Here is a 17,665-nt window from a genome sequence, read left to right as displayed (position 1 = left end):
CCCTTTTCTCCAGCTCAGTAATCTCCTTCTCAGATCACAGATCTGTGACTCCAAAAAGTGTTTACCATTTTTCAGTTTCTCAGAGGTTAGTGTGCAAACCCTTTCCCCTCGAATACAACACAGCCCCAGTTTATCTTTCTGGTCTCATATCTACAAACTACTTTATGCACTTGACCCCTACACTCAGTGACTCACTTTCTGATTCTCAGTCATGCCACGTATTTTCAGCTTTCTGTACCTTTGTACCTGTTCTTCCTTCTGCCAGACATGACCTGCCCTTTTCTCAGCTGGAAAGATTCTTGCATATCCTTTAAGAAGCACTTCCAACAATATCTCCTCTGAAATCTCCCTGACCTCTGCCAGGGGAAGCACTCTGCCGCAGAGTACTTTGTCAAAATATCCTAAACATTGTGTTCTAATTCTTTATTTGTACATTTGTCTTCTATACTTGATGTAAGCCCATTGCTACAGAGAACCTGTCAGGATACTGTTTATGCAACAGTTGCTCAGTAAATGTTGCTGAATGAACGAACACCGTAACTTGTATTGATTTCCCCCGTGTGATAACTCTAAGAACACTTTCCACTTATACCAATCAAATTGCTAAATTACTTTAGATTATTCTTCCAATAGTTTGAAGCATTTTCTGGATTCCAGCAAGATTAAATAGAAATGCCCCGACCAAGGTACTTAACTTTTCCAGCCTCAGTTTCTTCATCTGTAAAATGGGGGATAATAATAAAGTGTTGCTGTATGAAATAAGATAATGCACTAAAATATTCAGCACGATGGCTGACATATACGATACACTCAAAGTAGGAGAAGTATTTTATAAACTGTTACATTCTACATCTATGTCATTCTCCCCTAGCAGTCTGAAGGGTTGTTGTGAAGTTGGTATGAGAACACACATGTGTAACCACATTGTCATGCACTATGCAAACATAGTTACTTCATTTTCACTGTCTCCCCAACTATGTTAGAGGCCTGTTTCAGCCTGAACATATGAAGTCCAGTCCTCAGCAAAGTGCACAGTCTCATCCAGCTCAGCTTCTTTCCTTTTTCACTAGAAAATATTTATTTGGCTGAACCTGGTCTTTGCTGTAGCATGCAGGATCTTTGATCTTCACTGTGGCATGGGGAATCTTCAGTTGGGGCATGCAAACTCTTAGTTGTGGCAAGTAGAATCCAGTTTGCTCACCAGGGACCAAACTCAGGCCCCCTGCATTGGGAGCTCAGACTCTTAGCCACTGGACCCGTAGGGAAGTTCCCTCAGCATTTTTCTTGTAAAGTCTCCTACCCACTTTCTTCCCAGCACCCATCACAGTGTCACACATAAAATAGGTGTTCAATGTAATTTAAAGATGGTAACAGCTCTAGAATTAGCAAGGCCTTTAGCTCAAAGTGAAGTCTTCTGCATTCTTTTTGTCTGATTTTATTTTGTGTGACAATGTAAACATTTTGCCTTGCTCAATGCACTCCTGATGTTCTGGAGATGTGGTATAGTTCTATTAGCATTAGTTTGCTCTGTGGTAGTACCACTTCCCCTTTTGGCATGGATGACAAGGAGGCAGCCTTAGCTAGTGTCCTACTTTCTTCTCTTACTAAAGACATAGATTATGCTTATTTAACTCTTGCACCAGTCCATCCTAAAGGAAATCAGTCCTGAAAGTTCACTGGAAGGACTGATGTTGAAGCTGAAACTCCAATACTTTGGCCACCTGATGTAAAGAGCTTATTCATTTGAAAAGACCCTGATGCTGGGAAAGATTGAGGGCAGGAGGAGAAGGGGACGACAGAGGATAAGATGGTTGGATGGCATCACCGACTCAACCGACATGGGTTTGAGTAAGCGCCGGGAGTTGGTGACGGACAGGGAGGCCTGGTGTGCTGCACTCCACGGGGTCGCAAACAGTTGGACATGATTGAGCAACTGAACTCTTGCATGGGAGAATGACTCAAAAAGTGTTTGATTTGGTCCTTACTGACATTTTGTCCAGTGTATCGCCAAGATGTGAGTTTTCTGTTTAGAATTTATTAAGGTGTGGTAATAAAACATGCAGGGGAAGAAAAAAATAAAAGGATTAGGCTTTCTGGTACTGATTGAATACACAGATATGATTACAACAAATCCAGATAGGTGTACCACAATCTCCAGAAGACCTACGCAATTCTGGAAAGGCTTTGAAGCAGTGTACTGAAAAGCTATGGTTTTGCCAGTAGTCACGTATGGATGTGACAGTTGGACCATAAAGAAGGGTGAAGAATTGATGCTTTCGAAGGTGGTGTTGAAGGCTCTTGAGAGTCCCTTGGACTGCAAGGAGATCCGACCAGTCAATCCTAAAGGAAATCAACCCTGAATATTCATTGGAAGGACTGACGCTGAAGTTAAAGCTCCAATACTTTGGCCACCTCATGCGAAGAGCCGGCTCATGAGAAAAGACCCTGATGCTGGGAAAGATTGAGGGCAGGAGGAGAGGGGACGACAGAGGATGAGATGGTCGGATGGCATCACCGACTGACTCAATGGATGTGAGTTGGAGGAAGCTGCTGGAGACGGTGAAGGACAGGGAGGCCTGGCGTGCTGCAGTCCATGGGGTCACAGGGAAAAAGAAATACACGAAGACCGGGCCACTAACCAAGAAAGAGTGACACCATCAAAGGTTCCTCACACCCTTCAGCATCTCCTGAAGCCCCGAGCGCTGACGGGACGGCATGGAGCTGCCGGAGGCCGGTCCCGGGAGTCCGGGGACGCGCGGCAGGTGAGGGCGAGGCGCGCCCCGGGGTCATCCGCCGGCACGCGCTCCTCCCCGCCGGCCCCGGGCGCGGCTCTGGGCGGCGAGGGCAGCACCCCAGCGGGCCCAGGGCGGCCCGGGCCGGACGAGCCGGGCGCGCCGGGGGAAGGAGTTTCCGGCGGACTCCGCGCGCCGCCGCTTCCTGTCCCTCTCGTCGCGCCGCCTCACGCCGCCCGTCCCGGAGCGCCGCTCGCCCCGGACCGCCGTCCCGGCGCTTGTCGACGCCCCCCCGGCCTCCATGCAGTCGCGGCTCCTGCTCCTCGGGCCGCCTGGCGGCCCTGCGGCCGCGCGGCGCGTGCGGCTGCTCCTGCGGCAGGTGGTGCGGCGCGAGCCGGGCGGCGCCGTGCCGCGCTTGGAAGCCAGGCTGCTGCACACCGGGGCGGGGGCCGGCTCAGGTAACCCCGGGGCGCCCCGCGGCCGCGCTCGCCCTGTGCTGGCCCTGCGCGCCTCTGCGCCCCCTCAGCTCCCGGCGGCTTTCTTGGGAGGGAGCGCGGCGCCGGGACCTATGGTCTCCGCCGCTCTCTGCTGGGTAGCGCGGGGGAGGCGTTTGCAGTCTCTGAGCCTCCTTCTGTGACGCGAGGGGCTTGGCTTTAGGTTCCTTATGATCTGAAATGATGCTTTCTCCTGACCCCAGTGGTTCCTTCACCACCGCACCCCGGGATTCTGATTTAGATTACAGTTCACGCAGGGGTTCATGCAGCTGCCCTTAGAGGCTGCAGAAAGCTGGGCCTGACCTTGCTCTCCGAGTTTCCAGGGTCTGGATGGAAGTAGTGCGTGCCACGTTCCAGTCAGGGCTGGCCGCCGCCGCCAACTGTACGTCCTCGCCAGAGAACCCCTTCGTTATCTTTTAAATGTATCCGCGAGCCTTTCTGTCGAAGTTCTGCTTGCAAGTTTTCTTTTCTCCCAGTTCACGATGTCCTAGAACCCAGACCGCAACTTGATTTAGTTTAAACCGCTGACTATATGATTGAGGTCATGGAGACCTAGAAAGGAAAAGTGACTTCCTGCAGATCACACAGCTAACCCTTGGCAGTGTGCAAAGCGCGAGTCCTAAGCACTGGACCACCAGGGAATTCCCTGCTCAGATTTCTAAGCGAAGTATTTCCAGGCTCTGCCCGGCTGGAGTTAGATCCTTTGTTCTGGTTAAGGAAAGGGATATATGTTGTTGCTTCACTTGAATGGCAGAGTGATTCTAGCCAAGATATTAAGCGTCGTTGCTAAAAATAAGGGAGATTTTCACTGTAAAATTGCTAGTTTGGTTGTTCCTCTTGCACGCTGCTCCCCCCACCCACCAATAATTTTCCTTGTCAGAAATGAGGGAGATTAAGTCCTATCCATTTCGTTCATTTCATTGAACAAATGCTTTTTTCTTTTTTCCTGTATAGAGTTTTATTTCAGATTTTGCCCCTTTATCAATTATTTTATGTTTCTAGGGTGTTGTTTTTTTTCCCCATTCTTTGAGCTGTTTGTTTCTCCTTTGCCTTAGCAGGGTTCAAAGGTACAAGTATAGCATAATCTATAACTCAGGCTTTAGAATGAATCAGCCTGGGTTGGAGCCCATTTCTGCACTGAGTGTGTGTGTGTGTGTGTGTGTGTGTGCATATATATATATATATGCATATATATATATATATAAATATGGGGATTTGAGAGTAGGTTACCTGGTTTTGTGTCCCAGTTTTCTTAACTGTAAAATGAGGATAAGGAAAGTATATTAGATAGGGTTGTTGTGAGGATTTAATTAGTTATTAGGATCCCAGGCATATATTAATGTTCAAAGTTAGCTTCTTTATTATTCTTAGTATATTTTCAGCTATGTGACATTTATTCTGTTTTCTTGGCTTTAAAATAAATGAAAACAGTTCCTTTTAGGTTTGAACTATGAGAACTATCTAGGTGGGCTGTTGCTTGTGTGTGTGCTGAGTTGCTAAGTCGTGTCTGACTCTTTTTGGTCCATGAACTGTAGCCCAGCAGGCTTCTCTGTCTGTGGGATTTTCCAGGCAAGAATACTGGAGTGGGTTCCCATTTGGTCTTCCAGGGGACCTTAGCAGGGTTAAGTCATGTGAACTTTAAAAATTATTTGTTCTTTGTCAATGAATAATACATTTTGATTATAAAAACATTTAGACATGTCCTCAAAATGTGTATTATGTTGAGCAAATCAAAGTACAGTCTTTCCTGCAAATGTACTCGTGTACACATTACTAATGACATATTCACTTCTTAGACTCAGTCACTTAGCATCATGACACAAGGAACAAATTATGTTAACCCTACTTGCCTTGCTACCACAAAGATTCTTAAGGTTGAAGATATGAGGACTGAGGATAAATGTACCTGGAGACTTACCAGAGATCTGGACTCAAGTAAAAGCAGCTGTGAGCCAGGTAAACCGGAGGCAAGCTCTGGGCTTCCCTAGGATGTAACATTGGCCATCAAGGTTGGAGTGTCCCCTTTTGAACCAGATGTCACACATAGACAAATGTAAGCCACAAATAGCAGTGTGCCGTAATGAATTACAGTTTAGATTGGGAAGATGTGCTCATTTGCACTCAGCCATGTGACTAGTAACTCATCTCTCTGCCAGTAATTGACATTGCTTCCTAGTAGTTTGGAAAAAGAACAACATGGTACATAAACAATAGATATAAATTATATACTATTCTTATCTCTCCTAGGCTGTATGTATGTCTTATTTATTTTTATATTCCTTTTTGTGCCTGTCAACTCGTTGTACCTAATAAGCATTCCGTGTCTTATTATGTTCCAGTTCATACGGAGTGGGAGCAGGAGTGACTGGAATTTGCTGTGTTGGCCTTCAAGATAGGAGCTTTATAAAGCCTGAGAAACAGAGGGAAGAGAGGGTCATTTTGTTTAAAAAAAAAACAAAAACCCAAATCCACCGCTTTTTATCCTTTGTCTAAACATCCATAATTTGCAAATTCTTCATATCTCTTTACACTTCAATTAGTTGTATTGTCTCTTGGTTTTAGAACAAAGAGTTTAACGAGGAGGTTAGCTGCTGCAGAGTTCCTCTGTTGTTTTGGCCGGCTAAGCTGCTTGTGATATCTTAGTTCCCTGAGCTGTGGTTGAACTTGGGGCCCTCAGCAGTGAGAGCGCAGTCTTAACCACTGGACTGTTAGGGAATTCCCTGCAAAGAATTTTCAATAAAGATTATTGTAGTGTTTCCTCAGAAAGAGAGAGATTAGTTCAGTAGGACTCTGATGTCAAACAGGCATAGGTCTATCATGGATCAAGTGATAATATGGAAACATAACTCTGTAAATCCACTTTGACATGTTGAGCACCGTCCTTTTATACCATTGTTATTAAAGGGATTCACTACTTTTTGACTTTTGTGTATAAGTTGTTTAATAGAAGTATTTAAAAATTGTGTATAAGACATCTATGTTTGTTGTAAGTAAAATACAGACAAGTCCTCTAAAATGGAATCTTTCCATGCGGATTCATGATTGTCTTTTTTTGTGTTAATGTTATCAGGTTTTGTAAAATAATATGTATATTATTATGTATATGAATACAAATTTCTTTTTAAAAAATTGAATCATATGTGTTTTATAATTTATTCTCAGCTATTGTTAATGTATTAATATGGTGATAAATATTGCTCTATATGGTTATTTTAAATAGGCATTAAATTCATATATCTATCTATATAATTTATTTTATCAGTTTCCTATTGTTAGATATTCAGGTTATCTATTTTTAAACATATAAAGGGTGTAATAAACATCCATATATATATTTGTGATTTTAAGATTATATCCTTAGTTTATAATAGAATTAATGACTTTGGGGAAGGGAGATATAGAACTCCTGCTTCAATTCAGAAATATAGTATAACGGGAAAAACCTATATGTGTGTGTGCAAGTCTTAGCTCTGTATTTACTAGGCACTGAACTCCGGGGAAATTATTAACTACTTTGCACCTGAGGACAGTGAGTTTTGTGTATTAAAGAATTTAGCAATAAAATCCCAAGACAGTTGTAAGCTAATAAATTGCTAGGAAAACAGTTTATTGGGAACACAGAGACTAACCTGGAAACTGCTGATGTATTTGGTTTTCTCTTGGGTCTAAGTTTTGTATTAAAAAAAAAAATGATGACACTTACATGGTTCTTAACTGAGGTAATTCTCCTTCCCCCGGGGGCATTCTGCAATGCCAGAAGGCATTTTTCTGTTGCCCTCACCAAGAGAAAGGGGGTGCTACTTGTATCTAGTGGGTAGAAGCCCTTGAATCTGCCCAACATTCTACCATTCTATAGGACATCCCTTCACAATAAATAGTCATCTGGCCCAATAAATCAGTCTGTTGAGAAACCTTGCTGTTGGGAAACCTAGAACTAAGCCAACTTCTTTGGTTGGTTTAGTTCAAAGTTGCAGGTCATTGAATTGTGAGTCTGTTTCAGAGTTGAATGTCCTAAGGTGTGTATATTAATTAACTTGATTTGTAGTCTACAATTCGGCAGGCAAGAAGCATTGCATCTCCCATTTTAGAAGAAGGGCTGCCCATGGATGTGCCTGAAATATGTAACTAAGAAAAGCATTTTTGAGATAGATAAAGATCTTAACAGTAGAACAGCTTTGAAATATCTGAGGAAAATAACTGCAATTCTCCTGGCTTAGCCAAGAATTAAATAAAAACTATCAGTCATACAAAAAATGTAAAGACTTACTAGAAACTATCAAATAAACTTCTGGCAAAGCTATATACTACAACATTTGTTGATTAAAAATTGAAGAAAGAGCAAAATCTTTTTGATATTCAGTCCACACTGATAGCCACAAAGGAAAACAGAGGACAGAGGATAGAGGATATAATTGGTGAAATTCTCTATGAACAGAAGAGTAATGACAAATCAAATCTTTACTATAAAGTAATACTTAAAAAAATTTAAAAGTGCTCTATAAAACTTGATCAAGAAGTCCTTTTGGCTTAATTTTATTCTAAAGCTAATCACTTGATGAAAATGTGTAACTATTAGTATTATTTTGATTGAAATGTTTGTTTTCAGAATATCCTCAGGGTCAAAATGTCCTGTATTCCTCTCTGAGTATGTATCTTCTTTGTAAAATAGGAATAGTGACACTTGCTCCACCTGCCTTTACTATACAAAATTTGTTGCATTAGTTAGCAGTCATGAGGTTTTCAGTGACAGAAATATGTACAGAAAAACATGTCATTGGTTCACATAGATGAGCAGTCCAGTGACTTCAGCCTCGGCTAGATGCAGGATGTCAGAATGTCTTTAGGGCTTGGGCTCTCTGCCTTTCCCCTTGGTTCCGCCACTCTCTACTCTTCCTTTGCTGAATCTGATTTTTTGCTGTATTGGTTTCAGTGTCTGGCAGGCTTTCTTAAGGTGGTAGCCGCGATAGCCTTACTGACAGGCCTAGGTTTTGACCGTCCTTACAGCTCACAATGTGAGAAGGGAGGACACCTTTCCTTGTGAGCTCCGACAAAAGTCCTGGCGAGAACTTTCACAGGCCAGCCTTGGGTCACAGGCCCGTCTCTAAAACAACCGCTGTGGTCAGGGAGTGGCGTGTTCTGACAGGGCTTGTGCAGGGCGCTCATTCCTGGGCATTTGGGTGCAGGGGTAAAGGCTGGGCTGAGCTCTGCCCAAAACAAGTGGGGCTTATTCTCCACTGGAGAGAGGGAGTCTGTTGTCAAAAGAGGGAAGAATATGGGCATGTAAAAACAAAACAGCTGTCCACTAAAAATTGAGTGAGTAATGTCCAAACATATTTGTCCAGAGTAAGTGTAATGTAAAACATACTATTAATTGTTTTTGTGAACATAGAAATTATTTTCCTGTAAATTTTGGGAAATCCCTTTACATTAGGATCATTACAAGTGATAAAATCAGGCTTTGTTACTTTAAAAATGGCCTTAAATTTGATTTTGTTTGGAAGATTTTAACTATGAGATGGTTTTCAGGGTTTTCAATTTTCAGTCCATGTTTTCCATGCTTAAATAAAGTATATAACGATTTACTGGTAGCAGTAGTTATGTGACAGTTTGTGTACTGTATGGAGATTTAGGTTAATCTGTTATGGGTTATGCGTGTTTACAGTTACAGTACAGTTAGTTGCTCAGTCGTGTCTGACTCTTTGCGACCCCATGGACTGCTGCACGCCAGGCTTTCCTGTCCATCACCAACTCCCGGAACTTAGTCAAACTCATGCCCATCGAGTCAGTGATGCCATCCAACCATCTCATCTTCTGTTGTCCCCTTCTCCTCCTGTCTTCAGTCTTTCCCAGCATCACGGTCTTTTCCAATAAGTCAGTTCTCATTGAAAGCTCAGTGCTTACATTTTTGCATTATTTGTAATAATAAACGTAATAAATGTTAAGCAGCATATTCTATAACAATTTGTACTCTGTTAACTCATTCTTAGTTATTCTAACAATTTCCATTATGAGTATTTTATTAACTCAAATCTTTTTTAACAAATAATTGCACTTAACCAAAATGTTTTTGTGGTTTATTTGAAGAGAGACATGCATTAGTGTCTTTTGCCTATGTTGTATTGCCTGTTGTGTAAGTATCATCATTCTCTTTTAGATGAATACTTCTAGAACTTCACTTATATGAATCCTTTACAAATAAATGACTTGATTGTTTTTTTTTACATTTTTTGCTCAGTTTATTATATTTTTAATTACTTGATTTCTGAGCATGTTAGAAGATGGGCCATTCTCAAAGAAGGCAGAAAACAGGGGGCTTGAAACAATACTTAATTAAGAAAAACGGTATTTGACTAAAAACTATTGGGTTGGCCATAAGTCCATTTGAGTTTTTCCATAAGAGGTTATGGAATAACCTGAAGGAACTTCTGGTCCAACCCAATATAATCATTCATTTATATATCCATTTATTGAATACCTGCTTGGTTTGAGGTATTATTTTTGGGACTGGGGGTACAAAAATAATTAAAACATAGACTTTGCTGACAAAATGCTATAGTCTTATAGACTGAACAGCGGTCTTCAAATGTTTTTCTCGCTTAGTTCTTAGGTTTTACAAATATATATCCCTATGTACATTTTTAGGTTGATATCTAGAAATTTCCCTGATAAATATAAATAGTTGAAGAGCATGTTGTCTCCATTGTATTGTGAATATTGACATTTAAAACCAAAAATTGTTACAACACTCTTTAAAATGTATTTTTTAAATGTGTAATCTGAAAAAAAAAATGCACATCCTAAAAGTTGAGAGTTTTATTTGGTGGATTTTCTGAGGACTTCAAACCCAGGACACTGCATCTAAGATGACTTTGAGAGACTGCTCCAAAGAGTCAAGCTGGGGAGCCAGCATCTGTAGGAGATTTTGCAATAAAGACCAGGTAGTTAGAACATTAAAAGAATAGTGTTAATGAAAGACCAGGTATTGGCCGTTAGGGAATTTAGTGCTTTCCTGTGTATGGAAGGATGCAAAGTCAGGGCTCGTTCCTTGGAAACACACTTCCGACATCTGGGGCCAGTATCCTGTGCCTTCTCATCTCAGGCTCCTCAGAGTGCACTCTCATGGGTGGCTGTAGCGGTGGGCATCTTGCTTCCGTCCTGAGTTCCCTCAGGGCTCACCTTTGGGTGGGTGTAATGTTGTGGCTTGATGGCTGCAACATTCTTTGTTTACTGATATGGCAGGCAGTATTTTAGTTCACAGTCTCTCTGGTCCAAAATATGACCAATGTTTGAGAGACATTTCACAACCAATTTTTGTCCCACATAGCTAGGAATGCTTATTCCTAGGTCAGGCAAAGGTTTTTCTTGATATACCATTCCAGGTGCTAATTTCTGGATTAGACCCCATTGATAATTTAAAATCCTCTGGGTCCTCTGATTTATTAGTTATTATGATCCAGAAAATGTTTTCTCTTGTTGCTTTTTCCCATACGTAGAATTACACTGTTACAATTATCCTATTTATTTTGAAAATTGTTAGTATGTAGAGTTATAAATGTGATCTAATACCTCAAGATGCTTCAGTTCAGTTCAGTTGCTCAGTTCAGTTCAGTTTAGTCCGTGTCCGACTCTTTGCGACCCCATGAATCATGGCACGCCAGGCCTACCTGTCCATCACAAACTCCTGCAGTCCACTCAAACTCATGTCCATCGAGTCAGTGATGCCATCCAGCCATCTCATCCTCTGTCGTCCCCTTCTCCTCCTGCCCCCAATCCCTCCCAGCATCAGGGTCTTTTCCAATGAGTCAACTCTTCGCATGAGGTGACCAAAGTATTGGAGTTTCAGCTTCAGCATCAGTCCTTCCAATGAACACCTAGGATTGATCTTTAGGACGGACTGGTTGGATCTCCTTGCAGTCCAAGGGACTCTCAAGAGTCTTCTCCAACACCATAGTTCAAAAGCATCAATTCTTTGGCGCTCAGCTTTCTTCACAGTCCAACTCTCATATCCATACCTGACCACTGGAAAAACCATAGCCTTGACTAGACAGACCTTTGTTGGCAAAGTAATGTCTCTGCTTTTTAATATGCTATCCAGGTTGGTCATAACTTTCCTTCCAAGGAGTAAGCGTCTTTTAATTTCATGGCTGCAATCACCATCTGCAGTGATTTTGGAGCCCCCCAAAAATAAGGTCTGCCACTGTTTCCACTGTTTCCCCATCTATTTGCCATGAAGTGTGATGGGACCAGATGCCGTGATCTTAGTTTTCTGAATGTTGAGCTTTAAGCCAACTTTTTCACTCTCCTCTTTCACTTTCATCAAGAGGCTTTTTAGTTCCTCTTCACTTTCTGCCATAAGGGTGGTGTCATCTGCATATCTGAAATTATTGATATTTCTCCCTGCAATCTTGATTTCTGCTTGTGATTCTTCCAGCCCAGCATTTCTCATGATGTACTCTGCATATAAGTTAAATAAGCAGGGTGACAATATATAGCCTTGACGTACTTCTTTTCCTATTTGGAACCAATCTGTTGTTCCATGTCCAGTTCTAACTGTTGCTTCCTGACCTGCATACAGGTTTCTCAAGAAGCAGGTCAGGTGGTCTGGTATTCCCATCTCTTTCAGAATTTTCCACAGTTTATTGTGATTCACACAGTTAAAGGCTTTGGCATAGTCAATAAAGCAGAAATAGATGTTCTTCTGAAACTCTCTTGCTTTTTCAGTGATCCAGCGGATGTTGGCAATTTGATAAGATGTTTAGCCATTATCAATTTTTTTGCCTGGTTACACATTGGGTAATGTAAGAGATAAGAATCTTATAGGATATAAATAATACAGCTAATAACATTGGCAAAGTCAAGGTGTAGTAGGGAGACACAAAGAATAAAGAATTTGGAAACAGAGAACAAATTGAAATAATGATTAGTATAACTAGTTATAATTGGTTGCAATAAACCATCAAGTCCACAGAGAGCTAGCCACATAAGCCAAATTCTAGAAGGATCAGGTAGAGAGAAAAATGTTATATCTTTGTTTACAAAGGTATAGTTCATCAATTTGTTGTAGGCTATAGCATAAGAGGTGAGTTTTTTTTCTGGAAAACAAATATAAAAGCCAATTGTTTCCGAAAAAGTCATAAAGTTATAAATCATATTTATCTAAAGACTATCAGAAACTTGTATTTGTTAAAAAGTCCTTTTTATGAGTCTTCTTGGCTCATTTTGTTGAACTATCAGTGTAAACTAATGATTGTCTATAAAGGACAAAACTTAGAGACTGACATGGTTAGAGGTTTGAGTACAATGCAATTGGCAAGAAACTTGGATATTTCTGTGACATAAAACATTTTAAGAGAACCAGGTGGTGCTAGTGTTACCTGCCTGCCAATGCAAGAGACTTAAGAGACATGGGTTTGATCCCTGGGTTGGGAAGATCCCCTGGAGGAGGGCATGGCAACCCACTCCAGTATTCTTGCCTGGACAATCCCACGGACAGAGGAGTGTGATGGGCTATAGCCCATAGAGTCGCACAGAGTTGGACTCAACTGAAGCGACTCAGCACACACACAGAATTATGACTGATGACATTATATCAGGGCATATATCAGATTTTAGGAATTCCATGTAAATTTTGGAATGTCTCTATTAATGACATTCACCTATACATTATAACCTAAAGTTCATCTCCAGTCACTTGACAATGTTTCTCAAGTAATTCAACATACCAAATAAGCCTAATTAGTTTAACAGTCCTCTCTGAGGTGTCGCAGTGTTCCTTTGAAGGGTTGTGTTCAGTGCTCAGTTCCTAAGTTATGTCCAACTCTTTGTGACCCCATGGGTTTTAAGCCCATCAGGCTCAGACTTTGTCTATGAGATTTCCTAGGCAAGAATACTGGAGTGAGTTGCCATTTCCTTCTTCATTTGAAGAGTTAGCTGGAAGCTAAAAGAACTTGTTAGATTTTCTTGTTTCTTAGTTTCCTGTTAGAACTTGTGAGAAGTTTGTTAAGAATATCAAAAAGGTTTTAAAACACAACAGGGAGGGAGGGGATATGTTTACATATAGCTGATTCATGTTGTACAGCAGAAACTGACATAATATTGTAAAGCGTTATACTCCAATTTAAAAACAAGAACAAACACAATAGTATCATAGATCATATGAATTGATATTTATTTAACCAAAGTCACAAATGATTTCAGAAAACAAATACAGATCACTTAAGGGCGCGGGAACTCACACAGTCTGTTATGAAAGGCAAACATACATGTATGTGGAGATGCAAAGTCTGGCCTCGTGGAGCCCATCCCTTTGATATGCATCTCAGATAACTGGGGCCGGTATCCTGTGCTTTGATTGAAGGCAAAGAAAACTTTTCTCTTAAAAGAGAGAGAAAATTAAATCTTGCCTTTTACCAGCTTACTTTTAACAACAAAATTCACTTAATTAACTTTAATCTAAATCTAGTGAATCCTGACCATCCACAACCCTTCCATCACTGTCTGTATCTGTCTTTGTTTAGTTTGTCCCTTAGCCTTTCCATCCAGAAACAACCAGCTCTAAGATAAACTTAACTTTCTTTTCTCTTAATATCATGCAATTCCATTTTTAATACCTTCTTTTCTGAAAAACACACATTCCACTTTCCTACTATATATTGAAATGTTCTCTTTATTATTTCTTTTAGCTTTAATTACATGTTTAAATTAGAATCCTCAACTCTTAAAAACCTTAATTTCTAGTGAAAACTAAGAAGTAAGCAATTATGAACTGTCTTTTACAAAAACCTTTCCTTTTTAATAGAGAACATCTCAGGGTGGCACCAAACATATTTATTAATAGTCCTAAATACCTTTAGTTTCTCTGTTAAGTAATTGATGTATCTTATTTTATTTGAGAATGACTTAGTTATTTAATAAACTCCCATCACTTAATTTAGCATAGCTCTAAATTCAAGTTGCCAAATATCTGGAGAGATTATTCTTAAGTAGACATTCCTTAAATATAATTATTCCTTAAAATTTCATCCAAAAACTATCTCATTTGCATTGAATTCACTTGTAAATATTTAATTATACCAAGTTATTTTCCATATTGACAAATTTGCAATAGATATTAATAAGTTTTATTTAATTTCCATTAAACCTTGGTACAATAAGTGTTGGACCTAATGTTGGTGACTCTAAAGATGTGTCTATGTTAATTAGCTCAACAAACTTAAACTGACATTAATACCAGGTATTAACTTAATACTAAATATTTTCCAATTAATGTGAACCTGAAAGTCATTTTGATCAGTTTCTTTCTGTGTAGAAATATTTAGTTTGTAAGCATTTACTTTTAAGTCAATAAAATAGAACTCTTATAAATTTAAGTTTGATAATATTTTCTAGAAATAGATATATCTCATATATATAATGTGTACAGAGATATATGAATAGGCAAAACTAGAGAGCTCATGGCTTTACTTAACAAACTTAGAAATGAACCAGATATTACAGTATGAACTTACTAGTTGATAAATAACACAAGATGAATTAAATTGGCTTGCTTAGATGACTGAGACTTTACTATTCGTGGAAAAGAGGTTTAAAGATTTGTGTTTGTCTTTGATAAAGATTCTAAGAAGTCTATGAATTAGATTTTCAATTGAGGGAGGCTTTCCAGTGGTTTGAATTTGAAATTACCACCTTTGTAATTTTTTTTCCCTTGGCTTCAGGTTTTACCTGACTGAGCTAATTAGACTCAATCTCAGGTCATTGTGGGCTATATTTAAACATTTCTGATTTGCAGGACAAAGACAATTGTTTTTAATTAGCCAAAGAACTGTTTGTCACCTCAGTGATGTTAAAAGATTGATTTGCCCAAACATATATATGTATTTTATTATATAATTATACATATATAATATTTGAAAGTTGCTTTTCTGGATCAGAGATTTCTAAGTAAAATTTAAGAGTTCTGTGTTCTAGAATTCTAGAGTTTAGTCTATCATGCCTTCAGAAACTCATATAAAGCATTCAACAAAGAGCTTCTAAGTTCATAAATTAAACCCAGAGCAAAATCACTGTTTTTATTTTTATTAGTCCTTGAATATTAGTTCCCACTTTCTTCTCCATTGTATGGCTCAGGTAACCCTATTGATTTCCTTTAATATATTTAATTCATATTTCCTGACGAGCAGATCTAAATGTTTTGTCTTATAATACCACACAGGGATATATTCCTCAGTGAAACATGTCTATCTCAGAATTAAAGAAAACAGATGTAGCTATCTAATATAAAACCAATGAAAATATATCAATTCTTATATACTTTATCTCAGTTCTATCTTGTATATCTTTGGCTTTCACTAAAATTCAATCAGCAAGTTTTGATCTTACAGGAGGAGTTCTATTATTCCCTGTCCATTTTATCTTTTTTTTTTGAAAGCTCTGGGATCCCCATAGAGGGCATTGAGCCCTGAAGCTCAGGCCTTTTTGTTAATCTTGATTAATTGGCCTAATTGTTGCCCCAGGTAATTGTTGGTCAGGTATCTCAGTGTAATTTTTTTTCCAGCCCCTTAAACATATACTTAAAAAAACTGGAGTAAATAGAGTGAACTTGTTTGGCTTTTAATGTTGGGGACCACATGGGGGGGGGTCCCTTCTGGTCCGCTTAACCTTAGGTAGTGTAATATCAAAACCTTGTGTTTTAATACCATAAGTGTCCATTTTATTTATTGCATTTTGAATAACCATTTAAAGATTTCTTTATCTATTTGGGGTAAGTCTTTTTAAGATCTCTGCCTTGTTGGAAGAAGTATCTAGACTTTCCTTACAGTTTTTTTTTTTCTGTTAACATTAATTATTCTAATGTTTTTATTAGCATCTGTAAGACCCATTGAGGGGAAGCAAAGACCACAAATAAAACTTCCCAAACTGTTTTCTCTTACTTGTTTTAAACTAAGGAAGTTCTGAGATAGCCACTAGATATATTTCCTTTTTCCCATCTTTAATTTTTATAGATACCAGTAAAACAGCCATTTATAATGATAGCTCTCTAAAAACTTACCAATTTAGAAGCTTCTCTAATTTAAAGGATTCATCATTTGGCTATTAATGAGTTATATACTAACAGTGATTCAAACTAATAAGATTTAAGAGGCTTCCCCGTAAGAGAACGGGGAGAATGTCACCTAAATAAAATTCTTAAAGTTTACTTCCCCAAATAGTATGGCAGAGGTCAAGTTTTCAAAACACGCACATGCACACACAAGCAAAACTCCCTAAGAAGATCGGGCAGAACATTTATTGATACGTCTCAAAGACATAGGAAGAGAGATGCAAGCCCCCTCTACAAAGATTTTGTTTAAGGTCAGAATTCTGAAAAGATATTTTTTATCAAGCCTAATTTTTAACTTAGCTGCATGCACATCTGCCCCCCGCTGCCAATTTGGTCATTTGAGGTTAAGGTCTTTTTTAGTATAACTTAGGTACTTTCAAGTGTGATCTGGCTGGAGTATTAGTTGGAGGCTGGTTTCCAATTCTCCTTTAAATATTTCAAGTCATTCTCCTCCCCAACCTCTCAATACAGACCTCTCAATTTCTTTTACTGAGCAAATTCCAGAGTCCCCTGATATCTTCCAGTTAGGGATGTCTCTCAGTGTTTTTCAACAGGGCTCCCCTAATACCTTTAGATTAGGGGGTCATTCCCTAGTATCTTTCAACTGGAGAGGCAGGTACCTGTTAGGTGCTGCCAAATGAAACTCAGAGTCATCAGCCATTAACAGGAGATCCTGGAGCCAGGAGAGACCCGGATTCATCTGGACTCTGAGGAGGTGGATGGGCATAAGAGGCCTCTGCTCTGTCAGGGTTCTGGATCCTCATAGAGTTTAGGCAAAGGAGAGAAGTGTGCTCTGCATCCCTTTTTAACTGGTTGATAAAACTGTTGTCTGAAAAAACTGCACAACCTAGAAGTTGAGAGTTATGTCTTATTTGGTAGACTTTCTGAGGACTTCAAACCTAGGACATAGCATCTCAGATAACTCTGAGAGACTGCTCCAAAGAGGCAATGAGGGGGAGTCAGGGTATGTAGGAGATTTTGCAGTAAAGATCAGCTACTCAGAACACATCAAAAGATCACTGTTAATGAAAGAAAAAACCAGATAACCCAAGTTAAGGAATTCAGTGCTTTTCTGTGGATCAGTTCGGTTCAGTTTAGTCGCTCAGCCATGTCTGACTCTTTGCGACCCCATGGACTGCAGCACGCCAGGCTTCCCTGTCCGTCACCAACACCCGGAGCTTGCTCAAACTCATGTCCATTGAGTAGGTGATGCCATCCAACCATCTCATCCTCTGTTGAAGGCGACTCCTGCCATCAATCTTTCCCAGCCTCAGGGTCTTATCCAATGAGTCACTTCTTTACATCAGGTGGCCAAAGTATTGGAGTTTCAGCTTCAGCAT

At 39.7% G+C, this 17,665-nt stretch overlaps 1 protein-coding gene across 1 annotated transcript in view; it reads left to right on the top strand.

The window, feature by feature from the left end:
- Positions 1 to 2,898: 2,898 nt before the first annotated feature.
- VWA8 (von Willebrand factor A domain containing 8) overlaps positions 2,899 to 17,665 on the top strand; it is a 367,922-nt gene continuing 353,155 nt past the window's right edge. Inside the window, exon 1 of the mRNA XM_043478154.1 lies at positions 2,899 to 3,190. Within this exon, the coding sequence (XP_043334089.1) occupies positions 3,034 to 3,190 (157 nt within the window). The 5' untranslated portion in view covers positions 2,899 to 3,033. The remainder of the gene's footprint in view (positions 3,191 to 17,665) is intronic.

Source organism: Cervus canadensis, chromosome 9 (assembly GCF_019320065.1).
Source record: "Cervus canadensis isolate Bull #8, Minnesota chromosome 9, ASM1932006v1, whole genome shotgun sequence".
NCBI classification, from domain to species: Eukaryota; Metazoa; Chordata; class Mammalia; order Artiodactyla; family Cervidae; genus Cervus; species Cervus canadensis.
The sequence above is the reverse complement of the archived record's forward strand: the minus strand, read 5'-3'. Positions and strand labels throughout refer to the sequence as shown.